Source organism: Chrysemys picta, chromosome 4 (genome assembly GCF_011386835.1).
Source record: "Chrysemys picta bellii isolate R12L10 chromosome 4, ASM1138683v2, whole genome shotgun sequence".
Classification (NCBI taxonomy): domain Eukaryota; kingdom Metazoa; phylum Chordata; order Testudines; family Emydidae; genus Chrysemys; species Chrysemys picta.
Window position 1 is genome coordinate 13104447 of NC_088794.1, and position 27952 is coordinate 13132398.

Sequence of the window (27952 nt, forward strand, 5' to 3'; positions counted from 1 at the left end):
TCACAGTCTTTGTTTAATCCTGATCTGATGGTGTCAAATTTGCAAATGAACTGGAGCTCAGCAGTTTCTCTTTGGAGTCTGGTCCTGAAGTTCTTTTGTTGTAAGATGGCTACCTTAACATCTGCTATTGTGTGGCCAGGGAGGTTGAAGTGTTCTCTTACAGGTTTTTGTATATTGCCATTCCTGATATCTGACTTGTGTCCATTTATCCTCTTGCGTAGTGACTGTCCAGTTTGGCCAATGTACATAGCAGAGGGGCATTGCTGGCACATGATGGCATATATAACATTGGTGGACGTGCAGGTGAACGAGCCGGTGATGTTGTAGCTGATCTGGTTAGGTCCTGTGATGGTGTTGCTGGTGTAGATATGTGGGCAGAGTTGGCATCGAGGTTTGTTGCATGGGTTGGTTCCTGAGTTAGAGTTGTTATGGTGCGGTGTGTGGTTGCTGGTGAGAATATGCTTAAGGTTGGAGGGTTGTCTGTGGGCGAGGACTGGCCTGCCTCCCAAGGTCTGTGAAAGTGAGGGATCATTGTCCAGGATGGGTTGTAGATCACTGATGATGCATTGGAGAGGTTTAAGCTGAGGACTGTAAGTGATGGCCAGTGGAGTTCTGTTGGTTTCTTTTTTGGGCCTGTCTTGTAGCAGGAGGCTTCTGGGTACACGTCTGGCTCTGTTGATTTGTTTCTTTATTTCCTTGTGTGGGTATCGTAGTTTTGAGAATGCTTGGTGAAGATCTTGTAGGTGTTGGTCTCTGTCTGAGGGGTTGGAGCAGATGCGGTTGTGATCTTCACCAAGCATTCTCAAAACTACAGTTTCTCCTCCCTTGGTCTACTGCTAGCAGAGCACCTCACCCTCCCTGATTGAACTAACCTCGTTATCTCCATACTGATTTATACCTGTCTTTGGAGATTTCCATTACTTGCATCCGAAGAAGTGAGGTTCTTACCCACGAAAGCTTATGCTCCCAATACTTCTGTTAGTCTTAAAGGTGCCACAGGACCCTCTGTTGCTTTTTAGGGTTTCTACAGTAAGCTTTGAAGGAGCTGCCAATATTCCACAACGTGTTATTTTTTGATCCCATAGTGATTATATACTAAAGGAAGTAAAAATAGCCAAGCTGTCAAACCCTAATTTCTGCAGCTGTTTTAGCTGAGAGCCAAGGTGTTATTCTCTGGATAAGAAAAACATAGGGCTTGTCTACACTTTAAAATGCTGCAGCGGCACAGCTGTACCATTTCAGTGAAAACACTACAGTAGAACCTCAGAGTTATGGATACCAGAGTTACGAACTGACCAGTCAACCACACACATCATTTGGAACAGGAAGTGCACTCAGGCAGCAGCAGTAACAAAAAAAAAAAGCAAATACAGTTCAGTGTTAAACATAAATTACTTTAAAAAAAAAAAGGAAAGCAGCATTTTTCTTCTGTATAGTAAAGTTTCAAAGCTGCATTAAGTCAATGTTCAGTTGTAAACTTTTGAAAGAACCACCATAACGTTTTATTCAGAGTTACGAACGTTTCAGAGTTACGAACAACTTCCATTCCCAAGGTGTTCGTAACTCTGAGGTTCTACTGTACCTACGCGGAGGGTTTCTTCCATCAGCATAGGTACTCCACTTCCCTGATAACCAGCAGCTGGGTCAAAGGGAGAATGCTACCATTGATCTAGCACTGTCTATGCTGGGGTTTGGTCAGTTTAACTGCATCACTCAGAGATATGGGTTTTTCACATCCCTGAGCGACATAGTTATACCAGCCTAATTTCCTAGCATAGACCAGGCCTTAGCCTCACTGTTTCCTCTTTAGAAACTATTAGCAGGCAATATAGAGAGTGCCATGTAAAATGAAAAGGCCTAAGAGAACATTTACAGAGTGACAGACAGGTTATATTCCAGAAATGTAGTGTAAATGGGTACTGGTGGAGGGTGTAGCACATATTGACTTTTTTGATGCCTTTTTGATCTTGGAATGGCCACCTGTTTGTATGCTCTGTACCGACATGCACATCTGAGACGTGGGGCTTTCTCCTCACATAAAACAGGCAGAATTCCTGGCCTTAGCTCCTCCTCTTTCTTCTCGTTTACAGGTAATTCGCACTATTTATCAGTTCCATTATAAAAACTGGCCAGACCATGATGTACCCTCCTCCATCAACCCCATTCTTGAGCTTATCTGGGAGATGCGCTGCTACCAGCCAGATGACAACATCCCCCTCTGTATTCACTGCAGGTAAGGAGGTTTTACTGGCAAGGGAAATGCTATTATTTAGCCTCAAGTGAATGGAACAGCTTCTTTCTTTCTGTTTAGGTGGGTGTTAAAAAGCCTGTCACTTTTTAAAGCCTGAAGTCAAATCCCCTGTCTGAGGAGAGCAAGTTCTAAAGCCAGAAGCTGTATCTGAGCAAGTTGGATAGAAAAAAAGCTGGCTACTTTGTATGTACAATGATATTTGTAGTTACATACCAAGAAAAATATAATCAGTCCCCATGCATCCGCTGATCACCTAGGATTTATGGAAGAAATTTGTTCAAGTGCCATGTGGGATTTTTCATCCTCCCGCGGCTCATCAATCAGCGTTGTGTGGTGGATGCAGGGAGGGTCCTTGTTTTGATGGACCAATGCTCTCTCACGATCTGGCAAATCTCGATGTTCCTACTGCCAAGAGCAGAATAGCCGCCACATCTGTTTGCAGAGATTGCAATCCTGTGTGGAAGTGATCGCTCTGCAGCGTGCTGTGGGAGTTGGTAAGGCACTAGAGGTGCTGCTTCTAGAGTAACATGGCTGAAATGAACAGGGCAATGCACCGGTGTCAGCAGCCAGCTTCCTCCTTAAGGCATCATTGGAGGCCGGCTCAGGGATGGAACTGATAGGATATATGATATGATATGATTGGGCTGCCTTTGGTCAGAAAATACAGTGCATGGGCTTAGGCAATGTAGACTTGGATTTGCATCAGTGGCAGAATAACAATATTGATCCATGAATAAAAACACAGAAGGAAGAGAGATTAATGTCAAGTAATAAGTGAAGGCAAAACCCCTCCTCAAATCTCAGGGCTCCGATTTTCATTTCAGTGCTGGTTGTGGGAGAACAGGAGTTATTTGTGCCATTGACTATACCTGGAAGCTGCTGAAGGATGGGGTGAGTATCTCAGCAGTGCCGGGGATCAGTCTTTTTGTTTTCCTGCATGCCTACCCAGTGCTTGCTTTTTACCCTGGGCTCTTTTGTTCCTCAAAGTGCCCGTGTCTGGCTCAGTCTTTTTTGAACCATATTCCCAATGATAGCAAATTCTCTTGCTGCCTTTGAGTATATTTCACATGCTAATTCTCTAATAAACTCCCTCTGGCCCACAGTGGTGCCGGAACAATTTTTTGTGTGGGGGTGCTGAATGCAGAAACCATGTATTTGGGTTGCTATTACTACTTCAAGCCAGGGGGTGCGGAAGCACCCCTAGTTCCAGCCCCTATGCTGGCCCAACTCTTTGAAGGCAGTGTCAGATGAGTTTAATAAACTCCATGCCCTGTTTCATGTTGTCCTAATTTCATGCTGTCTCTTTCTCCTCCATAGCGTTTACTGTTCCTCCCAGACTTGTGTTCTCTCCACATGCTGATATGAACCACTTCTGAGGCCTTAAAACAACCTAAGACATAAAGAGGCAATAAAAGCCTCTTTCCTGTTGCTACCCTCCTATCTGAACTGTAGGTCACAGTGCTTTACCACTGCTCTGACATCAGTCGTTAAACTGGCTTTTTGCCTGCAATCCTGTGCCTGGCTGCAGTCCTGATCTTCTGTCCTTTAGTGTAAGAAATTCAGGTTTCTAAAACTAGATTATTTTTTTACTTGTGAAGTAATTCCTGGATGAATGCCTGTCTCAAGACAGGATTCTAGGAGTGGCTATTTTCTGCATCATGGTCACACTAAAATCCATCTAGATCACAATTCAGAGCAGGTTGCCATAAATTCAGCTTCTCTTTACACTCCATGGAACTTGTATTTGTCTCTCATGCTGTTGTCAGAGAAAGGGATGCCTCCTAATGAGTAGAAGATGGGAGGGGATATGTGAGGAGGGAAAGGATTCATCAACAAAGAAAAAATCACAAGCAGTAAAGATTTCTTGTAACAATGGGCCTGAAGTTTGGATCCAGGTCTGAACTGCATCACCATTTGGGAGTGGTTTTGGTTCAGGCCCATTTCTAATTTCTCATGATCTCTTTTTTATAAGATTGTTCCAGAGAACTTCAGTATTTTTAGTCTGGTCCAGGAAATGCGCACACAAAGGCCATCAATAGTGCAAACCAAGGTATGTTCAGAAAGCTCCAAGTAGGTCATAGCTACTAAATGCTTGCTATAAAACCAGACCCATAACTTCTCTTCAGGGTTTGCAAGAACCAAACTTGTATTGTTACACTGTGGGGCAAGCCTCTGTGTGCAGCAAGCATGTTGCTTTGTATTCTGTAAGACTCTTTCCCAAAAGAAGCTTATCAGGAGAAATCAAATGAGTACATGATGATGTAGCTTAGTACTTGTGATTGTCTATGCTGAAACAAGTGACTGTTCAGTAAGCGAAGCTGGCTTCGACTGGGATGTATTGAAGAGGAAGCTCAGCACACAACGTTTGTTCAGTTGACATTAACACATACTCAAACCTTGACCATTTGAAAACAGCAGCTATAACCCCTTCTGAGAATTTGCCTAACCCAAGGACTGGAATTTCCAGCACTGTAAGAGCTAATATGTTGCATGGTTCAGATGAATTGGCTGCTGTCTGGAGTGGATGTGAGTAGTGGGGATACCTGCATCTCCTGTGTTTCTTCTGTTTTCTATTTAGGAACAGTATGAATTGGTCTACGATGCTGTGATCGAACTCTTTAAAAGACAGATTGAAGTGCTCACTGTCCAGTCAGACTCTACTGCCATAGAGGTAAGATTTGTCTCCCCAGTGCATACTGCCGTTAGCTGTCCTCTTATGGCTGAGATGTGTTAGCTCCGATTCAAACTCCTCCAAGCCCTGCTGAACTGGGAAGTGATTTGCACTAAAGGAATGCAGTTGCTGCTCTTGTATATTTAATGGTTATATTATGGTTGCGCGAAGGGGCTCCAATCTCTAGTCCCCAGAACTGTAGTATGAGAGCACCACATGCACATTATTGCATTCATTCTAACTAACCCTCTACACGGGCAGAAAGATTACAGTCATACAGGGAGACTATGGCAGAGGCAGAGGCTGAACCCAAATCTCCTGAATCCCAATCAAGTGCCTTGACCACAAACCCAGTCTTCCCCTTCATTATGCAATCCCTGTTACAGCAGCAAGATGCAGCGGAGGGTTCCACTTGCTTTTTTTGTGTGTAATTGTTTATTATAATGAATGAATAAAGTATTGACTTTCCCCAAACAGTCAACCTCGACTGGCTGATTTCTAGTAGGCATCCCAGCAGACCTGGGTCTTGAGGAAGGATCAGAAGGAGCAGAGCGTAGTGTCCTTATGGATTAGTTCAGGAAGGCTGTCCATGTGTACACAGCATCATAGATGAAAGTTTCAGAATATTCATTGGACAGGTTGGCGGTCAAACTGGCAGTATTGGCCAAATGGGAGTGGATGATGCGATAAGAGGCAAAAGCTAGTATTAACATGTTGCCTTGAGAGATGCCATACAGGCAGCAGCAGCTGTCAATCCAGGGTTGGGCCCTGCACCTCTTTTATTCATCTCCAATAGCTTTGACTAGAATCTAACAATATAAAAGAAATCCCAAATTCCCCTGAGAAAAATCTACTGTAGGAGAACAAAACACAAATCAAAGACATCGCTACAAAAAGTTCCGCTCCCAACAAAGTAGATAGGAGCTGCGCTAGGTAATGCCCATTACAGCTAACTCCTGGAAGAAGAGAGGCTAAAATGTACAGTGAAAAAATACATGTAAATTCCTCAGCCACATCTAGTTCTGATGGAGGATGAAGTGTCTGAGTCTGAAATTGTGTGGTCAAGTCATATTTGAGTTGTAACATCCCAAACAGAGTTAACACTTCTTAATTCTGACCTTTCTTTGTTATAATTGCTCAGAGCCCTCCACCTCAAACATGGTTTGTCTGGCTGTCTTCAAACTTTCTGAAACAAATGCATTTCTAAACAGACTCAGACTGAGAAACTTCAGTTAAAAGGGGGTGGAAATAGGGCTTACAATGAAAAACATTTGGCATTGTCAGTAAAGGGTTTAAGAGTGACTCCACAATAAAGTCCAACTTTCAAACTGAACCCTTTAAAATATGTACCTGAGTTTGACATGCTGTAATAAGTTGGTGTTTGCTGAGACTTCACAGCCAGAATTGGTTGAGCAGATTGTGGGAGTCAGCTTCCTTCTCTTGTGCTGTGGACAGTCACATGGTTACGTGCAGATGTGAGGCCAGGTTGAGACAGAAAGCAGAGAAACACTTGAGTCCGGATGTGGTTTTATAGCTCTTGGCCAAACCTTCTCGGCTGCAGAGACCTGGCTGTCCTTTGAAACGCTTTATCAAAAGAAGGGGATGAGCGCACAACTAAAGTGTCAAAAGCAAAACCAATTTCCATGTAGCCAGATAGCATGTGGGTCCTAGAAGCACAGCCAGCTGCAAAGACATTGCAAACTTTTTGGGGAAGAGTTTGATTCTTGTAAAAATGTATGTACTGCATCTTCCAATAAGACAGTGTCTCTTTTTGCTGTTCCTGCATTTTAATTTCCAAACAATCAATGATAGGCAGAGGTAGTTGGCAGAGCCAATCACCAGGAATAACAAAGTGAAATGAAACCTTGTGTATTGCCTGCATGCTTTCCTGACAGTCTTGCTGCAATACGAGTGAGCGCTAACCTTCTCTTTCAATAGATTCAAACAAACCATCCAAGACTCCAGCCACTTCTGAGCCCACTGGAAGAAACTTATTCTCTGACACTACCAAGCTGGTAAGGGCAGGTCTAATCTAGACACACATGGTGCAAGTGCCATGTGTCAATGACTTCCAATTTCAGGATGAAATAACATTATTTCTAGTTGTTCTTCTAGCACCTGAATCCTGTGTGCCTCTATAGAGAGTGGTCATAATGAGTGCACACAAAACACTGAAACAAAAATAGATACATTTTTAGGGAGACACAGACATGGTAATTGCCTACAAAGATTCAGGTACCAAATGTCCATTTTATATAGGTCTCTTTTTCAATATATTTTAGAAGGAAGATTGATTTTGATTTGCATCTTCTGTTTTGATCAGGAAAACATTTATTTTGCTGTTTGGTAAAATTCACCCATGCAGAGGGGCCAGCACAGGCTTATTCACTGCTTAAGCCCTCAAAGTAGGGCTCAATCATGAGTTCATTGGTCCACAAGCATTGTGTAGGCTCACTGCACAGGATGAGCTTCCCCCTAAAAACATGGCAAGGACTGTTGGGGACTTGCTCTTGTATGCACATGGGGGTTAGAACGCCGTGGAGCTTTGCTTATATAGTAATGGGGTTTTCTGAGCGGTAAATAGTTCTGCTCTCATATAACTGTACTTTATTGCAGTTCAGCGCGAGAGGAACAGGAGCTACATCAAAGTTCTGATCATATGGCCCAAGGGGAAATATCACTGACTGATGCATCGAACTGTAGGCCCTCAACAGTACCTGACAACTATGGGCACAGTGTTCCTCCCATTAGACAAGCCCTATCTTCTGGGGCCTTGAACTTCAGCAGCAGCAAGAATGCAGGTGCCGCTCTGCTGTCTGGGGAACCACTCCAGAAACATCACAGCTTAGACTTGAGCAGCGTTTTTTCTGATGAGATTCCTCTGAACCTGAAATCTACAGCTGCATGTCAGAGAAACCCTAGTGTCAAGGCCCCATTAATACAAACCAAATCAACTCCCTTTGAGTTAGTGCAGCAGAGAGACACCCAGGAACTGGATGGAGGGGATGCTGTATCCTCTTTGGGCCCCTGGCTACCAAACTCCTGCAGTTCTGTGGGCTTTGAGGTTAAGAAGCAGACTGACTTTTCTTCTGTTGAACTGAACCATTCAAGCAGACTAGTAGACGCTCCCCCGCGACACATGAGCAGTGGCCTACATCCTTCCCCATATTGTTGCTCAGCGGAAGACCCTTACTTTTCTTCGCTCTCTTCAGATGATCCAGGATCCCCGATGTTTATTGACTACTTTTCAGAGCTGTATGAAACAGTTTCCCTTTCTTTCCCTGCTGCAATTTCCACAATCCAGCCCTTGGATTCTACCAGGGCCAGTCCTCCAGTGTCAACTCCTCTGTCCCAGCATGTTCACCCATTGGATGACAGGCAGGCATCCTCGCAGAGTAAGCTGTGTGGCAGTGTTGCTAGCTGAGCTCATTTATTCTGGGGTCTTACCATGTGGTGTGTGATACCTTTTTGAAATTCACATAGGATTTTCCTGCAGCCTGTTCTATTTCCGAATCCAGCACTCCCACTCAGTTGGACAAGGGACTCAAATGTTCCTTCTGACTTCAGTAGAAACCACAACCACATAGTGGAGGGCAGAACTGGGCTTCAAACTGTTGATCCTGCCTCAGTTTTCCATAGAAATTGCCATAATTTTCTGGGGTAGCATGACCATCAGAATCCCTCTAGTACTTCTGCTCTATGCTACCATGTCACCTCAGGCTGTGACCTCAGCAGATATAAGATAACCAAGGTTGGGTTTGGTTAATACTTGGATTGGATCACTCCACGGAAAACCAAGGGAACTGTAGGAAGTGGTTTTAGGGACTCCACTAAGGATCCCTTCCCTCAGTTATTTAAAGATTCCATAGCTCTTTCTGAAAGAGTCCTGGATTGGAACCCTTGGGGAAATACTGGCTCTATTGTAGTCAGCGGCAAAACTCCCACTGAGATAAATAGGGCCAGGATTTCACTCCTGGTGTCCTGGCTGAACTTAAGCCTGCAAAGTTACATTCTGCCCACATAAAGTTTACTCCACAGTTTCCATTGGGTACAGGATTGTTCTCTTCATGTCCAAGTCAATGGTATCAGTGCAGTATTTGTCAGTTACTTTGGAATTGCTGTAGGTGTGGAGTAAAAACTAAAACTAAAACCATCTTTGCTCCATTCAGGCTCTTTAGGACCCAAATGTCAAAAGTGCTCTGAGGAAATTCTCCAGCTTTCTGTGGGATTTCAGACCCCTAATCCCTGACTGAAGGTGTTATACTGGAGTTTAGGTTGGAGTAGTTACCAGCACAACTGCCACCTAGTAGTAACAATGTTAATTTTAAGTTTATGCAGGTTAACATGCATAAGGACTGATCCTGCTCCACAATGGGTGTTCTGCTACTGACACAAGTGGAAGCAGGCACACAGTTTTAAAATTATCTAGAGCAAGTGGAAATCATATTGGAATATACCTAGATTTTTTAAAATAAAGTTTTAGAAGATTTTGATCACAATCTATGGTGCCTGGTTGGATAACAGCAGCCAGGGTTCACGATGGATGGGTTTCAAGCTCTGTGGATTGCTTATGGGGGTATCCCTCACAGCCTGGGAAAATGGGGATGATTTTTTTCTTGGTGGAAGATGGATTGTCAACAATCAGTTTATATTAGATGTTTGATGTGGACTAAATGACTTGGGTGAGTCAGTTCTCAAGGCTGCACAACTTTGTAGGGACCCTTCTTAGCTGTGTATTGTGGTAAGGGTAGGACTGTTCGAAGAAATCCAAATAACTATCCATGTTTATTTAATTAGAAGCATCTCCAGACCCAGACGATGATGTTCCTCCCCCTCTGCCTGAGCGAACCCCAGAGTCCTTCATTGTGGCCAATGAAACTGGTAAGTGCAAATAGAGAAGTGCTAATTTAAGAAGTGCTGAAGTGACAGTTCTGATGATTTGCTCAATGCTTGAATCACAGCATACAACAATGAATTACTTGGGCTACCCAGGAAGTGAAAAAAACTCTCTTGTATTTAATTCTTTCCAGGTCAACCTCCACTGGCAACGTTAAACCACCAACCTGTACCAAGAAATATAAACATTGGAACCTCTTCAGAGTGGAGTGGGGTGCCTCAGCCAAAGATATTTGATGACTCAGTAAGACTGAGGCCAAGTAAGGTAACTAAAGTGATGTTTTTATCTGTTCTCTAGCAATTTTGCTATGCAGATCCCCGTGTAATGCTCCCTGCTTCTGCAAAAAATATACCAGTCTGGATGGCATGTGCTTTTCTTAAACTACTGCAGATTTCAGATTCAGAGTTCAGTCTTCAGAAGTGATTTCAGTTGAGGCTGTCAAGACAGACTATTAGGGTAGTAGCCAATGTGGTTTAAGAGAAAACAGAAGTGCCACTAGCCCTCACACTACTGTCTACAACCATAAGGGCCAAAATGCATTCCAGAGTTTCACTGGGGATGGGGACAGGAAATAGTGCAGAGGGAGTCATGAGTCATTCAGTCACTATGTTGCCATCCCCTCAGAATGAAAGCAATGAACTGGGATCCTATATTAATGTATCTAACATAGAAAGATGTTTAAAAATATAGCCAGCAGCATTCTGTAATGCAATAGATGTGAAGTGGCAAACAAGGAATATCAGGAAATGAGGAAACTTAGTTACTAACAAATATTTGGAGATTGCCCTTTTGTATTACAAGCATAAATAATGATGAACCTGCCTATCCTATTAAAAATAACAATGTTCATTTATACAGCACCATTCTTCCTGCAGGATCCCAAAGCTCTCTACAAGAGTGCATCTTCACTAGGAAAAAAGGTGTGTTTTTAACTCGAGTTAGATAACGCAAGGTAAAGTAGCTTGTAGTTTTCACATGAGTTCACAAGTCAAGGTAAAGACAACTGAGGAGCCTAGGATTTACTTTAACCTGTTAACTTGTGTAAAAACAACCAATTTCCCTAGTCTTCACTAGGACTTAATCTTGAGTTAGCTAACTTGAGATGAACACACACCTCAAATGTCTACATGGGTGTCACTAACTCACCCCGAAATGCAGCTAATTCTGGGGTGGCATAGTAGCCAAGTGAAGAATAATTTCTCTGAAACTGCAGGGGGAATTTACAAAGGTGGAATGTGATGACATTTGCCTAGGGCTGTACTATTAATTAACCCCCTTGTGAAAAGTGCTCTAGGATATTTAATGACCATAAGTCACCTGTGTGACGTGTTGGATCACAGAACCCCCCTTGGGAGCTGCCACCTGATGTGCAAAAGGCTACCTCTGCTCCTGTTTTCCCTGCCAGCTCAGGACTCCAGCACCCTGTCTTGCTGAGCCAGACACTTCCGTCTGGCTCCAGACACAGACCCAGGGTCTGAATCACTTGTCCCAAAGCTGCAAGTTTACCTGAAAACAGCTCACAGTAGTTTGCTCGTCTTTAGCACTCAGATGCCCAACTCCCAATGGGGTCTAAACCCAAATAAATCCGTTTTACCCTGTATAAATCTTATGCAGAGTAAACTCATAAATTGTTCGCCCTCTATAACACTGATAGAGATATATGCACAGTTGTTTGCTCCCCCAGGTATTAATATATACTCTGAGTAAATTACTAAATAAAAAGTGATTTTATTAAACACAGAAAATAGGATTCAAGTGGTTCCAAGTAGTAACAGACAGAACAAAGTAAGTCACCAAGCAAAATAAAATAAAATGCACAAATCTATGCTTAATCAAACTGAATACAGATAATCTCACCCTCAGAGATGCTTCGGTAATTTTTTTCTCAGGCCTTGGCTACACTTGCAAGTTACAGCACTGTAAAGCCTCCCCCAGCGCTGTAACTCACTCCCCGTCCACACTGGCAGGGCACTTGCAGCGCTGTATCTCCCTGGGTACTCCGCTGCAGGTACTCCACATCTCGGAGAGGAATAACAGCTGCAGCGGAGTGGCTACGACTCACAGGTGTGAGTGTAAACGCTTGCAGGGCTGTACTAATCACCTTGTCAAGTGGCCAATCCTCTCCATTGTTGTGACCGGCTGCAGGAATGCGGAAGTGCCGGTTTCAAAGCTCCTACCACAGAGAAAAGCAAACAATTTGCAGCTTGCTTTGAGTGAGTAAACGAATGAGCAGGGGGGCGGGAGTTCGGAACTTGCAAAATAGAGAGCTGACATGCTCCAAAAAGCACTCTCTCTCCCCCCCACACTCCCTGTCACAATCCACCCCACCCCCCCGTTTTGAAAAGCACGTTGCAGCCACATGAATGCTGGGATAGCTGCCCATAATGCACTGCTCCCAACACAGCTGCAAATGTTACAAGTGTGGCCACACCACTGCGCTGGCAGGTGTCAATGTGGACAGACTGCAGTGCTTTTCCCTACTCAGCTGTACGAAGACAGGTTTACCTCACAGCGCTGTACGGCTGCAAGTGTAGCCAAGGCCTCAGACTGGACACCTTCCAGGCCTGGGCACAATTCTTTCCCCTGGTACAGCTCTTGTTGCAGCTCAGGTGATAGCGAGGGGATTCTTCATGATGGCTCCTCTCTCCTCTTTGTTCTCTTCCATCCCTTTATATATCTTTTGCATAAGGCGGGAACCCTTTGTCCCTCTGGGTTTCCACCCCCCCTCACTGGAAAAGCACCAGGTTAAAGATGGATTCCAGTTCAGGTGACATGATCACATGTCACTGCAAGACTTCATTACTCACTTGCCAGCACACACATATACAGGAAGACTCACAGGTAAATACAGCCATCTGCAGACAATGGGAGTCATCAAGATTCCAAACCATCCTTAATGGCCCACACTTTACATAATTACAATAGGCCCTCAGAGTTATGTTTTATATTTCTAGTTTTAGATACAAGAGTGGTACATTTCTACAAATAGGATGATCACACTCAGTAGATTATGAGCTTTGTAATAATACCTTACAAGAGACCTTTTGTATGAAGCATATCCCAGTTACGTTATATTCACATATTACCATATTTTCCCTAAAACTATCCCAATTACATTATATTCACTCATAGACTCATAGACTTTAAGGTCAGAAGGAACCATTATGATCATCTAGTCTGACCTCCTGCATGATGCAGGCCACAAAGCCATCCCAACCCCTTTCCCTTGACTCTGCTGTTGAAGTCCCCAAATCCTGTGGTTTAGAGACTTCAAGTAGCAGAGAATCCTCCAGCTAGTGACCCCTGCCCCATGCTGCGGAGGAAGGCGAAAAACCTCCAGGGCCTCTGCCTATCTACCCTGGAGGAAAATTCCTTCCCGACCCCAAATATGGCAATCAGTAGAACCCCGAGCATGTAGGCAAGATTCTCCAACCAGACCCTCATTGGCCATTGATACTATTTACCAGCAATGGCACGCTGTTCATTTGACTAAAATCATGTTATCCCATTAAACCATTCCCTCCATAAACTTATCTAGCTTAATCTTAAAGCCAGACAGGTCCTTCGCCCCTACTGTTTCCCTCGGAAGGCTGTTCCAATATTTCACCCCTCTGACGGTCAGAAACCTTCGTCTAATTTCAAGCCTAAACTTCCCCATGGCCAGTTTATATCCATTCGTATATCCACTTATTATCATGTTTTTATAAAACCATATAGACTGCACAACGTCACAACCTGAGCTGCCAGTTTTACATCTGTCTTGGTATTTATGGGGTTCCCTCAAGGGCGGTGGGTATCATAGGCCTGGGGAGACTGCTGTGGCCGCCAGACCCCTGGTTGCGGGGTTTGGCAGCAAAATTTTTGCTTTATTATGCACCATGCATAATAAAGATTCTGGGGTGGCTGAGGAGGCGGTATGTGCTATTCAGTTTCTCAGGTTCATCAGTAATCTCCCTGGACTCCCTGATGAACCCAGGAAATTGAGTAGCAAGTACCACCTCCTCAGCAACCCAGGGACCTGGATGGGTCATGTCAAAAGCATCTTCGGGAAGAGATGCTTTTCCCTGGACGGCTTGGGGTCTGGGAAGGGGAGGTGTGGAGCAGCTGCGGCTGGCCCTGGCACCTCCAGGCAGGTGTGGGGGAGGCCTCGGGGCTTCTACCAGCCTTGGGTTTCCCCGGCCAATGTGTGTGGGTTTCCCCGGCCACAGAGGAGGTCAGGGGGTCTTGGGGCTCTGGATGCAGGGGGAGGAGCGCATGGGCGGAGCCAGGGGCTAGCCTCCCTGAAGGGGGGCTCCAGCCACCACCCATGGGTCCCCTTCACAGTAGCATCTGAGGCATGGGTGCTACAGTGGCAGAAGAGGTTTTTCCTTCGCTGTAGGAATTCCACCTCTCCGTGCAATGGTAGCTATGTCAATGGAAGCATTCTTCCATCGACCTCGCTGCATCTACACTGGGGGTTAGGTCTGCATAGCTATGATGCTTGGGCATGTGGATTTTTCCCACCTGCATGCCATAGCTATGTCAACCTAAGTTTGAAGTGTAGACAAGGCTTGAGTCCCTCCCAAACATGAGTGAATTTATTCTCTCAGTTCCCATATGAGATGGGAAAATATTGTTGCCCCCATTTTAGAGATGAGGAACAGAGACTGACAGAGTTAGTGACTTGCCTAGGGTCACACAGGGAGACTGCAGAAGAACCATGAATTGAACTCCCCAGCCAGTGTCTTAACCACAAGAGCATCCTTCCTCTGAAACACAGATTCAATTAGTAACAAGAATATAAGAAATGTAGAACTCATCGTCCATTACATTAGTAGGTGGTGTTTCAGTGCTTGTAATATCACTTCCTGTTCATTGCCTACTTGCTCACAATATAAAGATTCGCATTTGGCTTTTGAAATTTCAAGTATTTTCCCTTTTTGTTTGTTTCCAGAGTGTGAAGCTCCGGAGCTCCAGATCAGGTACAGTTTATCTTGATGTTACTTCATTGAGTCCGTTGAGATACCTGTCTGTTTGGTAGTAAACTCGGTAGTGTACTGTAACTGTACCGAACTGCACTTTGTAAAAGTCCCTAGGCTCCATGCCCAGAGGAACAGCTTTGTTGTACACATGACGGACTAGTGCATCAACCAAACTAGTGTTAGTTTTTATATCTCCTAATCAGTCCCTGAATCAGCTGGTATCCTTTTGTGCTACTGTTTCTTTCAGTCTTATCCGGAAAACGAGTTGTCATTGTTTCCTTCTCAGACTGTTTATTGCCTTGGGAACATTCTCTGCCATTCTCTTGGGAATGGGCACTTGTAGCACTTGCATGTTCTCTTGGGAAGGATTGTAGATTTATACGGATTGCATTACTGTGGTCACCATAGGGGATGTCAGCCCAATCCAGTTCAGCAAGCTGATATGGGAACTGGACTGGATGAGCCGCACTGAGAATGCTACACTCAAGGCAGACTGCAAGGAATAGGGCACACAATCATCAAAACTGGCGGTTTAATTCTATAATTAGATTCACCAATCCAGTAACAAAACAGCTTCTATAATACCACACTGGTCACCAAGAAGCCAAATACAGTCTTTTTAAGCATTCTAGCCCTTGACTTCCATCCAGACAGATAAGTCTAATATAGTGAGTGAGTGGTTACTGAAAACCTGATTCACCATTATGTGAGGTTCACCAGTTCCAAAGGACCGGACTTGATTCCCAGGTCAATGAGAGTCTCAGATCTTACCTAATAATCATGCTGATGCCAACCCTTTTGTAACGAAAACGAAAGGCTTCATAATAAAAAGAAAAGAGATGCAAAAGGTTAAAAGATCAATATACATACAAATGTGTGTAAAGTCCTTAGGACAGTTTCATAGCAGAGAAGGTGAGGCTGCTTATTTGTAAAAGTGTTTCTGGAATCAATTTAAAAGGTTATAATCCAATAGGCAGGCAATCCAGGTGTAACATCTGCTGAAGCTCTTCCATGAGAATTCCCAGGTAAACCTGGAAACCACAGTTTTATAGCTTAAACCTTCCCTGTTAAGGTTTAAGCAGAACTAAGATGAAAAGGATCAGGCCTAAAGCTTCCTTTATAGTTCTCTAGCAAGCTGATAAGCCTCCTCACAGCAAGACCTTCCCCAATGAAGAATAGGCAGTGCAGACTTTTGCTCTGAAGCTAATCTATTTCCTAAGCATACACAAGCAAACCAGTTGCATTCATTCACATATGACAATTAGCCAGTAATTCATTATAGCATAGATAGTTAAGCTGAAGACAATGTAAATAGTATTAGTTTCCTGCATTATCTTGCATTTTTGATCTTAAGGTTTACTGAACCATCTGCATGCCAAATATAATGCAATTAAGACATGAAAGGGAATTAGCATCTACAAACAAATCTGGTTACATTGTTAAACTTCTAACAAGATACAGATAAACACAGACAAATACACTTAGCATCTATCCTTGATTTCTATTACTACAAATAAATAGGTTAATGATTGCTAGTCTAGTACTGTGGTTCTCAAACTTTTGTACTGGTGACTCCTTTCACATAACAAGCCTCTGACCACGACCCCCTTTATAAATTAAAAACACTTTTTAATATATTTAACACCATTATAAATGCTGGAGGCAAAGCAGGGTTTGGGGTGGAGGCTCACAGCTTGTGACCCCCCCATGTAATAGCCTCGTGACCCCCTGAGGGGTCCCAACCCCCAGTTTGAGAACCCCTGGTCTAATACATCTCTTTGAAATTCACATATAAGTACAAAGCAACAGAGGGTCCTGTGGCACCTTTAAGACTAACAGAAGTATTGGGAGCATAAGCTTTCGTGGGTAAGAACCTCACTTCTTCAGATGCAAGAAGTGAGGTTCTTACCCATGAAAGCTTATGCTCCCAATACTTCTGTTAGTCTTAAAGGTGCCACAGGATCCTTTGTTGCTTTTTACAGATTCAGACTAACACGGCTACCCCTCTGATACTTGACATATAAGTACGTTGTCGTGATTACATTTCAATGCCTCTTAAGTTGTTATGGGTCATACCCAAGTTGACCAGTCTGACAGTGTCACAAAGGATTTTAAAACGCTAATAAACTGTATTGTTTTGTTTCCCTTACCTGTGTCACGCTTGGTATCTCAGAGAAACACCGGGATCGCTCTTCCTCCCCTCCTCCACTTCCTGAAAGAACCCCTGAGTCATTCTTTCTTGCAGATGAGGAGAGTAAGTGATAATGTCTTCTTCACTTGTAACAGAGATTTAGTACAATAATTTCAGTTAAAAGGATTAACTGAAGGAAACAAGACCAGGTATCCAAGCAAATAAAATCTCCTCTCTGAAAAACCTGTAGCTAACTGAATAAAGAGGATTCCAGAAATCAGAGATGGAAGAGACTTGGAGTTCCTCTCTAATCATACCCTGTCCCCCACTCCTTGCTAGTTGTACTTCACAGTATATTCTTGGTCTACCTTTAAATATCCCACATGATGGTGGTTCCACTACTTCCCTTAGGACAGTGTTTCCCAAACTTGGGACACCACTTGTGTAGGAAAAGTCCCTGGCGGGCCGGGCCAGTTTGTTTACCCGCTGTGCCCGCAGGTCCGGCCGATCGCGGCTCCCACTGCCCGCGGTTCCAGGCCAATGGGAGCTGCTGGAAGCGGCGGCCAGTACGTCCCTCAGCCCGCATATATATATATAATGGATGTAAAAAAAATTGCAAGTAGGAGACTTGCTCGGTAGATTACAAACAAAATGGCAAAAAATAAAAAAAAACAATTTCAGGAATTGCTGCATAAAGAGACTGTAAATACAACACAGAGAATGCTTAGAAATGAAGCAGGAGGATGTGCATGTGATCGTCTGGAAATGTTTTGCTATGTGTTGTTTTCCTAGGTCTGCAGCCTACTGTGAGGACTTCCACTAGCAACCCTGGGCAGTCGGGAAATAAAGCTTCTGAAGAGTCATCAAAAGAGTCTGTGAAATGCTTCAGGAGGAGTAAGGTAAAGATATCTGAGAGAGAAAACGGGGAGGAAAGACAGCTCCAGCTTTCTAGCTGCAGCAGCTATTATTTTCTTATCACTTACCTCATGTAGATGCCAGGAGAAAAGAGGCCTGGGTTTGAGACTTCTTGTATTTATGGCAAGAGAATGCGTTTAGGCAGTATAGTCTGTGGTGAGTGACACTGTAAACAGAGCTGCAGGAAAGAAGATTCACAATTGCACAACAGGAACAAAAGCAATCTCTGTCGAGCTATGTAACTGGCTGCCTAACTGCAATCAGTTTTCCATGTACCATGCCAACTGTTCTCGGAAAAGCTGCTCACCTAGGGCCTCAACTCCCAGTTAAGGGACAGACTCCACTCCTCAACAATCCCCATCTCAGGTGCTACTCTAGGGAATGCCCTCATTTAGCCTTTCAATGTGTCTGCTGCAGGGAAGAGTTATTGAGAAAAGTATAGCTTGAACAGCACTAACTGTACACTCTGGGAAGTTTTCATTTTGGCTGAGAAAAGCCAGCAAACAAAGGAAACTGCAGGATTCTGCACTTGTGACATGATATATGCTAGGGTTACCATACGTCCGGTTTTTCCCGGACATGTCCGTCTTTTCGGCAATCAAACCCCCGTCCGGGGGGAATTGCCAAAAAGCCGAACATGTCCGGGAAAATGCCGTCGGGCACTTCCCCTCCCACGGCTGCTCTGCTCCTCCCCGACTCTTCGGCTCTGTTTAAGAGCCGAGCTGCCCGAGCGCTATGGGCTTCGGGCAGCCCCTATGCCTCCGGACCCTGCGCCCCTGGCCGGGCACTTCCCCTCCCGGGCTCCGGCGGCACAGGGTCCGGAGGCATGGGGGCTGCCCGAAGCCGGTAGCGCTCGGGCAGCTCGGCTCTTAAACAGAGCCGAAGAGTCAGGGGAGGAGCAGAGCCTCCGGCCGCGGCGGCTCTGCTCCTCCCCTGACTCTTCGGCTCTGTTTAAGAGCCAAGCGCTACGGGCTTTGGGCAGCCCCCATGCCTCCGGACCCTGTGCCGCCGAAGCCCGGGAGGGGAAGTGCCCGGCCAGGGGCGCAGGGTCCGGAGGCATAGGGGCTGGCCGAAGCCCAAGCGCTACTGGCTTCACGGTTTGCCGGGCAGCCTCCAGACCCTGCGCCCCTGGCTGGGCGCTTCCCCTCCTGGGCCGGCTGGGAGCGCAGGGTCTGGGGGCTGCCCGGCAAACCGTGAAGCCGGTAACGCTCGGGCAGCCCTTTTCACGTGGCTGGGAGTGGGAGGGAGGAGGGGGTGGAGTTAGGGCGGGGTTGGGGCGGGGTTGGGGCGGGGAAGGGTGGGAAATGGGCGGGGCCAGGGCCCCGTGGAGGGTTCTCTTTTTTTATTTGTTAAATATGGTAACCCTATATATGCATACTGTTTTGCATGGTTGTTAGCAGTAGGCGCTGATCTCCAGCTTGATGCAAATGGTTCTCTCAACAACAGAATCTTTAATTTAAAAACTTTTTTTTTTTTTTACAGAGCTTGAAAATTTTACGAAACATGAAAAAGAGTAAGTCTCTTGATCATCAGCAAGCCTGTCTGCCTGGTGGGGTGTATGTAATGTAGCAAACAGATCTGTTACTCTTTTAAGACCTGAACCGGCAAGATGCTGAGGCTCCTTCACTCCTATTGCTCTTGGTTGGAGCTGAGGGTAGTCACCAGCTGACTGGATGAATAATCTGCTGCTCTTCTCTAATACCTTTCTTTTGGACATCTCAAAGCACTTCAGAGACTGAATTAATTAAATATCTATATGTCTCAATGTAGCCATTATTGCTAATGGTCTCACTCAAGATCAAGGTTGCTAGTGTATATGAAATCTGCATTGGCTTGCCATCCCAGTTCCTGTACATAGAAACTAATCACGCTTTTGGCTTGTTTTGCCCAGCCTTTCCCATGCATTCTGAGGTGCTGTCATATAAAAAGTGTTACCTAAAACTGCAGGCATCCTAACATCTGATCCATCTACTTTTAAATTAGTCACAGCCAAAAACATCTTGTGAAACAAACGTGTTGATTTAATGTCATAGCAAAGCATTTACCTGTAGCAGAATTAAGAGTATTATTAGTATTTATATTGTCGGTTCATTTGCCAACATTTGGAGGAATGGTGTAGGGTCTGATCCTACACTATTCCTCCAAAAGTAATCCTATCAAAAACAGTATGACAGCTTGTGTAAGTAAGGTTCTGCAAGATCAGGTTCCATATCCACAGGGATATTCTCTTACTGAGCACTGGTTATGAGGGACAGTTCTCTAACTGCAGCTGCCAAGACAGTCTGTCATTCACATGCTCTGTTATCCCATTATGATGGGCACTCCTAGGCCAGATCCTGGTCCCTGTTCCATTTGCTTTCCATCACTCTAGTAGCACAAAGCAGGTGGAAAACTGCCTTAACAAACTGGTTGCGGATTTCCTCCAGCACCGGGGTATTCCCAAGTGGCATACAACCAGAGTATTCAGTTCTATGTCATTCCCCCATTCTAGCTCCAGAGTAGGAGGTATGTTGGGGTGGTGGCCTGAATGCTGAGGTACTTTGGCCTTTACGAGATGACATACCAGCCTGGGAGACTATTGTAGTGGATGCAAATTAGAGCAAACTCAAGGCTGCAGTAGATTATGCCATAGGCTAAATTGGCCCCATGACTGGGTGGGAGTAAGGAAAAGCAAAGATGGCATACAGTCACATTTGTCTCTGTCTTGGATCTTGCACGGAATGCAACTCCCTCCCGTGTTTTGTACATTAATAAGGAATTTCTCACTAAGACTGTATGGTCACTTTAACTCCATGCTGAGTCTCTGAAATTAAAACGATTTATTTTAAAACTTGGATTGCTTAAAATTTCAATCTGACTTTGAGCGAACAAGATGCCCAGTGTATTGTACAGCGTATTATTCATGCGTGCCCATAAAGCTTGTATGTTAGGGAGATTACCTCTCGTGTTAAAGTAACAATCTGCATATATTTCAGAGTACCAGGAAGTGAGGAGGTGTTTATTTGTCTCTGATATGTTTTTAGGCAATTAAAGTGGCCACCCACTGCTAAAGTTTTCTTATGTGTTTCCAGGTATCTGTAACCCATCTTCACTGGCAAAACCACCAGAATCTTCCCAGTCAAACCACTCCAGCTCTTTCTTGAGCTTCGGTATGTTCTTCACATCATTCCTTTCTATTTGGACTTTTTGATATGTTAACTACAAAGACTTTTAAAAGACTAGCTAGAGATATGGAGTCCAGCTACTAGCTAGGGCAAGGAAAGTGACATAAATCACCAAATGGGTGTGTAAGTGTATGATGCAAAAGTAATTTTAATATGTGCCTTAATTTAGGGTTACCATATTTAACAAATAAAAAAAGAGGACCCTCCACGGGCCCTGGCCCCGCCCATTCCCCCACCCCCAGCCCTGCCCTAACTCCGCCCCTCCTCCCTCCCACTCCCAGCCACGTGAAAAGGGCTGCCCGAGCGCTACTGGCTTCACGGTTTGCCGGGCAGCCCCCAGACCCTGCGCCCCTGGCCGGCGCTTCCCCAGCGCGGCTGGAGCCCGGGAGGGGAAGCGCCCAGCCGGGGGCGCAGGGTCTGGAGGCTGCCCGGCAAACCGTGAAGCCGGTAGCGCTTGGGCTTCGGCCAGCCCCTATGCCTCCGGACCCTGCGCCCCCGGCCGGGCACTTCCCCTCCCGGGCTCCGGCGGCGCAGGGTCCGGAGGCATGGGGGCTGCCCAAAGCCCGTAGCGCTTGGCTCTTAAACAGAGCCGAAGAGTCAGGGGAGGAGCAGAGCTGCCGCAGCCGGAGGCTCTGCTCCTCCCCTGACTCTTCGGCTCTGTTTAAGAGCCGAGCTGCCCAAGCGCTACCGACTTCGGGCAGCCCCCATGCCTCCAGACCCTGCGCCGCCGGAGCCCAGGAGGGGAAGTGCCCGGCCGGCGGCTGGGGTCCGGAGGCAAGGGGGCTGCCTGAAGCCCATAGCGCTCGGGCTGCTCGGCTCTTAAACAGAGCCGAAGAGTCAGGGAAGGAGCAGAGCAGCCACGGGAGGGGAAGTGCCCGGCCGGCATTTTCCCGGACATGTTCGGCTTTTTGGCAATTCCCCCTGGACGGGGGTTTGATTGCCGAAAAGCCGGACATGTCCGGGAAAAAACGGACGTATGGTAACCCTACCTTAATTATGACTGCAAACACTTTTTGCCAGGCCCTGCAGCAATTGCCTGGTGGTCTGTGTAATTTTATGGCACATGCATATGCATAAAAATTAAGATTATGGATTTGTTTAAAGCTGAGGTGACCTTATAATTTAATAATTTTAAAATAGTTTATTTTATATATATATATAAAACTACTTATGCCTTATATAAAGATAAAATGAGACGGACCAGAAACCCTGTAACATAAATATTACTTGTGCATCAACACACAGGGTGCACATTCAATGAACATTTGGCTGCTCTGTGGCAAAATGTTGCACAAGATAAATGTGGCAAAAGAGACAGCAGAAGATACAATTTAACTCTTCCACATTGAAAGGCTAATGACAGTGGCTGTTGCCTAGTGTCATGTAACTCATGGACCAGCAAAAGCAACAGGATGTTTGGCATAATCCTATTGATATGCTCTTAATATGCTTGTTTTAGTTTTCCTGTTTGCTAGCAGACATCCTTATACAGTACAATTGTATTCTATTATTTGTAGGATAAGATTGCTACAGCTAATCTATGGAACTCACAAGTGCAGAATATTATTTAAAACCACATAGATTTTCAAGATTGAAAAATAATTTGAACATTCATGTGAAAATGGCATCCACAGTCTCACTAGCTAGACTAAAATTAAGAGCTATCAATTGTGATGTCTCATATGCTGATCCCAAGCTGAGATCAGAAAGAAACATCCTTCCACAGTATAGTATAGCACAATTACATGCATTTATGCTTCAAAAGCACCCAGTATTGGATGCTGTTAAAGACAGCATATTGAATTAGATCATTGACCTGACAGTACTTGTGCTGAATAAACTTAATATTACCAAAAAGAACAGGAGTACTTGTGGCACCTTAGAGACTAATAAATTTGTTAGTCTCTAAGGTGCCACAAGTACTCCTGTTCTTTTTACGGATCCAGACTAACACGGCTGCTACTCTGAAACTTAATATTACCACTGTCTTTATGAAGTCAAACCCTGACACGGTTTCTAGCTTATGAGGTGCCTTAATATAACTGCATGTGCGTAGCAGGAGTCATCTTATATAAACATTATCATTCTTTGTTTGATATCATTAAATTAAATTAACATGACTAAAGTAATATACCGCATATTGTGTAAAAGCCCAAATCTCTTCAGAAACAAATATCTTATGGAATTATATGAGCAATGTATAAAGTATAGGTAGTGTATTTACTGTATTCTTGTAATATTTTGTTTTTGCTCCCAGGCTTTACAAATCGATTTTCAAAACCTAAAGGACCAAGAAATCCTCCACCATCTTGGAATATTTAATTCAACTTTACAGATGCATGTGGTTTCCAATACTGCAGATTTGCCATATCCCTCCGACGTGCTGCACATGCTCTTCACATTACAGAATTGCTATCAGAACATTAGCACTAAAAATGATCTTTGCTGTATAAAGTCCACAGCCAGAGAATAGCATACAAGCTCTCCTAAATGGTTTTTGTATAAAGAGGGATGCACAAATGCACATAAGTTGCTTGACCCTTCCAGTTAATGTAAACCAAAAACATTTCAGAGAAAACTTTTTTTTCTTATAAAACTGTTTCTGAAAACATGCTAAAAAATTTTTTGGAGAACTTGTATAGTTTCTTTACAGTTTATTTATTATATGACAATGGACCTGATTCTCCTGTCACAGTAGTAAGTCCCAATTAAGTCAATCAAGTGACACTACTGCAAAATGATGCTCCCATCACTTAAGCACATGCATAACTTTACTCATATGTGTAGTCATAATTAAAGATATGCATGTGCTTAAGTGTTTGTAGATTCAGGCTCTAAGTGAGAATCAGGCTCTCAGATTTCAGAACTCATCTATTTTCTTAATGATTATATTAACATTATGATTATTTCTATTTGAATTAATCAGATAATTTGTCTTTCTAAGTTTCCATCCAAAAAGGAAAATTAAGATGCTGACTGTTCATATAGGAACCAAACTTGCATATGTAAACATTGCATAATCTACTGAAAAAACTCCACATCAAGCAAAATGTAAGTGCATCTTAGTTTGGGCTTTCATGCTGCAAATTTTAAGGTGTCTGTAACTTGCCTAAACAATGCAACACAAAGTTCCATGCTGACAGTTGGCAGTTAAATCCCCAACCTGAACATTTCCCCCCCTAAAATCGGAAAGCTTGTTTTCTTGCTAATAAATGGGGTCAGATTAATATGTTTTGCTCTCTTCTAGAAGAAAAAAAAAAGCTGATTTTTGGCAACAAATACTGCAGGTATTTTTAGGGCCACATATGCAGTCTCTGGTTCACAGCAAAACCCAGTGATGAATAACAGACTATACAGAACTCATTGACATCAAGTTGCTTTGTGGATCAAATGCGGGGTATACCAGCCCTAAAAGTATCTGCAGCATTTTTTTTTCAAAGTCAACTATTTTCTAAGATAGCAAAAATTATTGAAACAACGTGTCTAATTTATGATCAGCACACTGTATTCCCTAGTTATCTCCAAAGTGCTAATGCCACTGAATTAAATTGTATCCCTTTGTTCTGCACTTTTACACTTGTCACAGGGAAGAGCTTGCACTTTACCAGCTGAAAGGGAATGCTACAGCCACAAGCAGTTTGGATGAAAGTGGTTTCTGATAAGGGAACTCCTACGTACTGTGACTTGATTGTCATTTATGCTGATCCTATGTTTGGGGCAAGCATAGAAGGGAGTGGAGCAAAGAAAGCTGCAAGACCTCTTTGTGCTCTTCTAATTTTGGGACAGCTGGGGCCTGCTTGACCCCCTGTGTAAAGTAGAGCAGCCTTAAGACAAAAATGATCTGATATCAAATCAGACAAATTAAATTGACAGCAAGCCTTTTAATTTTAAAAATACTGACAAAGTAATAACTAGAAGTCAGACAAAATCTCAGTGGAGTATTGAATCTGTGAAGCATTTTATGTGTATGAAAGATGCTATACAAAATAAAGTTTATTTATCTAGCATACCAGTTTTTCTATATATATATTTTTTACAAGTTTAAAGAGCACTGAATATTGCATGCTTATCTTTAGAGTGCCTTGCACCACTGCCGGCACTGTATAAATAAAAAATAAAGTATAATTTTATGTTTATCGAAGTGCCAATAGCTAGACTCCCATTACTAGTATTAAAGTCATATGGATAGGGAGCGCCATCTACACGAGAGCAAAAATGGGAGTAACCAAACAGATTAAGGGCTCATTTGTATCACACACACAACTGAGTCAATTCAATTAGTTACGCATAGTCATGGACATTGCAAGGCTTTAGCCTGCTTATACAACCAAATGAAATCCCATCCATTTTACAAATATTCAGTGTTTTGTAATTGTATCCCTTCATTTTTGCTGTAATGTAGACAGGCCCTTACAGAAAATCAAATCTTCATTTTTCATTTGTATTCAAAGGATAGAACCATTCCTCTTATTCCCATATTAGTTATTTTTATTATTTTAGTGCCTACAATCCCTAGTCATGGACCAGGACCCCATGGTGCACTGCTAGACACTGTACAAACACAAGACAGTAATATTGTTCCTGCCCCAATGATGAAAGATGCCCTAATCCAGGGGTCCCCAACGCGGTGCCCGCGGGTGCCATGGCGCCCGCCGGGGCTTCTAAGTGCGCCCCCGTACTGGCCGGCGGACGAGCATCCACCAAAATGTCGCCGACAAGCAGTGTCATCCAGAGGCGTCGCCGCCGATTTTCAGCGGCATTTCGGCGGTGACACCTCTGGATGACGCTACTTGTTGGCGGCATTTTGGCGGCGACGCCTATTGACGTTGCCGCTTGTCGGCAGCATTTCGGCGGATGTTCATCCGCCGCCACGGTCCTCCGTGGCTCATCTGGTGCCCGCCAGACGAAAAAGGTTGGGGACCACTGCCCTAATCTAATACAAGAGACAACAGCTGGATACAGACAAATGGGGGAGTACAAGGAAACAGTATTGGTCAGCATAATGGGCCTAATAGCTGTCAAGTCTTTCACAGACATGATGACAAAGGAGAGTTTTAGGGAGGAATTTAAAGGATTATGAGATAGCTTGTTTAGAGAGCTCCTCCCAAGCACAAACGGCAACATGGAAGTAAGCACAAAGATGCTTGCTTTAAAATTTAACAAGTAGGCAAGGCAATGGAGGCTGGCATCACTGGGAGGCAGGAATCAATGCCTCAGTAGTAGTAGTAGAGATGATAGGCAGGGTGGGGATACACTTTGAAGAATCTTGAAAGTGCATACAAGAAGCTGTTGTGTGATAGAGAGAGAGAGAGAGGGGAGCCAGTGGAAGGATGCAAAGAGTAGGGTGATATGGCCAAAACAACATTTCTTGTATGTTTTAACCAGCTGAGGCACAAAGTTAGACTGACAGGGCAGGAGACTGATATCTGTTCTCTTTTGACTATGTTCTGAGTTCCCATGCTCTTCATAACGTAACAGACTCATGTACATAAGTGAGATAATCACCACCTTGTGATTTTAAATGCTGCTAGCATGCCTACCACTACCACAGTATGACAAAGGGGGAGTTTTTATCCCAATGAGTTTACAGTCCAATTAAAATGCCTTGACAAAGTTACAGTAGACTTGCCAAACTCAGCAGGCTCTGGCCCAAATAAAGTATTGTAACTGATTTGCATCTCTACAATACTCTGTATTCTGCTTTGTGGCTGTGTGTGGGTAACAGCACCTGTAAGGTATACATAGCACACTGGGGCTCAAGGCACATTTATTATCTTGAGTCGCCGAGAAAGATCGTGTGTAGCATCAAATAAACACTTTTTTTTCCTCTTAAGCAGCTGTGTGGTTGCAGTGGGTAAGATAAATGTGTGGGTGTTCTGCTCGCCTCTTGGTTTACTCTCTGCACTTCCAGTAATTTAAATTAAATTAAAGCCTTTTCTAATGTGAGGAAACTCTTGAGCCCCCTCTAGCGATGAACTGAACCGCTGGCTGGTGACCTAGTATATCAGTCTTTGGGCTTTTCGTTTTGCAAAATAGTTTCTGCAAGTTTAAGCTGTGAATCAAGCTAAAGGCCAGAGACAGTTTTTACATTAAACAGGCAGGGGCGCTACGGGCAAGCTAAGGGGAACGGAATCAGGGCGGGAGGAGAGCTGGAAACCTAGGGTGACCAGATGTCCTGATTTTATAGGGACAGACCCGATTTTTGGGTCTTTTTCTTATATAGGCTCCTATTTCCCCCTCACCCCCGTCCCGATTTTTCACATTTGCTGTCTGGTGACCCTCTGGAAACTCGCAAGGGACTAGCAGCCAGTGTCCTCAGGCTGCACGCACTGGGCGAGAACTAGGCCAACAACTGAACCGGGCATCGACTCCAACCCTGGCTGGCTGAACGGTCCTTTGACACGCCAGTTCCCAGCACTAAGTGTAGACGCACCGCTGCTCCCTGCAGCTGAGCTTAGTTCAAAGCACGCGGGACCCGTTCCCACCCTCCCCGCTTCACACTTTCATCTCCATTGACTGGAACAGGCCTGGCCCTTGCAAAGGGGGGGGGGGGGGCCGGAGCGCAGCGCCCCTTGGGCTCGCGGCAGTGTGGGTGGGGCTGGCTGGGAGAGGGATGGTCGGGCCGAGCGCAGCGGCAGGGAGCGCCCGGCGGTTCCGAGGAGGGCGGGCTGGGCTAGGCCTGAGGGGAAGGTGTGGGGTTGGGGGCGTGGAGGAATAGGCGGGGCTAAGGCCGGCCGGCTCTGAAGGGGAGCGGACACTCTGGGGCCAGGACTGCATCACAGCTGTGTGGGCGGGGCACGCGCCTCACCTCTTTCGGGTGTTTGGGCCGTTATGACCGTTGGGCGCCCCAGGAGCCCACGTGACTGGGTCAGCCTGCGTGACTCGCCGCACGCTTCTCTCGCCGGCAAGCCCAACACAAACACATTTCCCAGCAGGCTCTGCGTTGACGCATGCGCTTGGAG

At 44.7% G+C, this 27952-nt stretch overlaps 1 protein-coding gene and 1 long non-coding RNA gene across 4 annotated transcripts in view; one reads left to right on the forward strand and one right to left on the reverse strand.

Moving 5' to 3' along the window:
- The window catches only part of PTPN22 (protein tyrosine phosphatase non-receptor type 22), a 35438-nt gene extending 10441 nt beyond the window's left edge, over positions 1-24997 (forward strand). For all 3 annotated transcript variants that reach the window (XM_024108266.3, XM_065591410.1, XM_042852642.2), the window contains 14 exons: positions 2091-2233; positions 3076-3142; positions 4224-4301; positions 4830-4922; positions 6861-6937; positions 7539-8317; positions 9720-9803; positions 9953-10083; positions 14753-14780; positions 16954-17034; positions 17704-17810; positions 19309-19339; positions 20898-20975; positions 23248-24997. In XM_024108266.3, the coding sequence (XP_023964034.2) occupies positions 2091-2233; positions 3076-3142; positions 4224-4301; positions 4830-4922; positions 6861-6937; positions 7539-8317; positions 9720-9803; positions 9953-10083; positions 14753-14780; positions 16954-17034; positions 17704-17810; positions 19309-19339; positions 20898-20975; positions 23248-23312 (1842 nt within the window). In that variant the 3' untranslated portion in view covers positions 23313-24997. The remainder of the gene's footprint in view (positions 1-2090; positions 2234-3075; positions 3143-4223; positions 4302-4829; positions 4923-6860; positions 6938-7538; positions 8318-9719; positions 9804-9952; positions 10084-14752; positions 14781-16953; positions 17035-17703; positions 17811-19308; positions 19340-20897; positions 20976-23247) is intronic.
- On the reverse strand, positions 16931-27936 carry LOC101945191 (uncharacterized). The gene is made up of 3 exons (XR_006175052.2): positions 27799-27936; positions 17895-18004; positions 16931-17056 (listed from the first exon to the last, which is right to left on the reverse strand). It is a non-coding gene; the product is annotated as an uncharacterized LOC101945191 (long non-coding RNA).
- Positions 27937-27952: the final 16 nt, after the last annotated feature.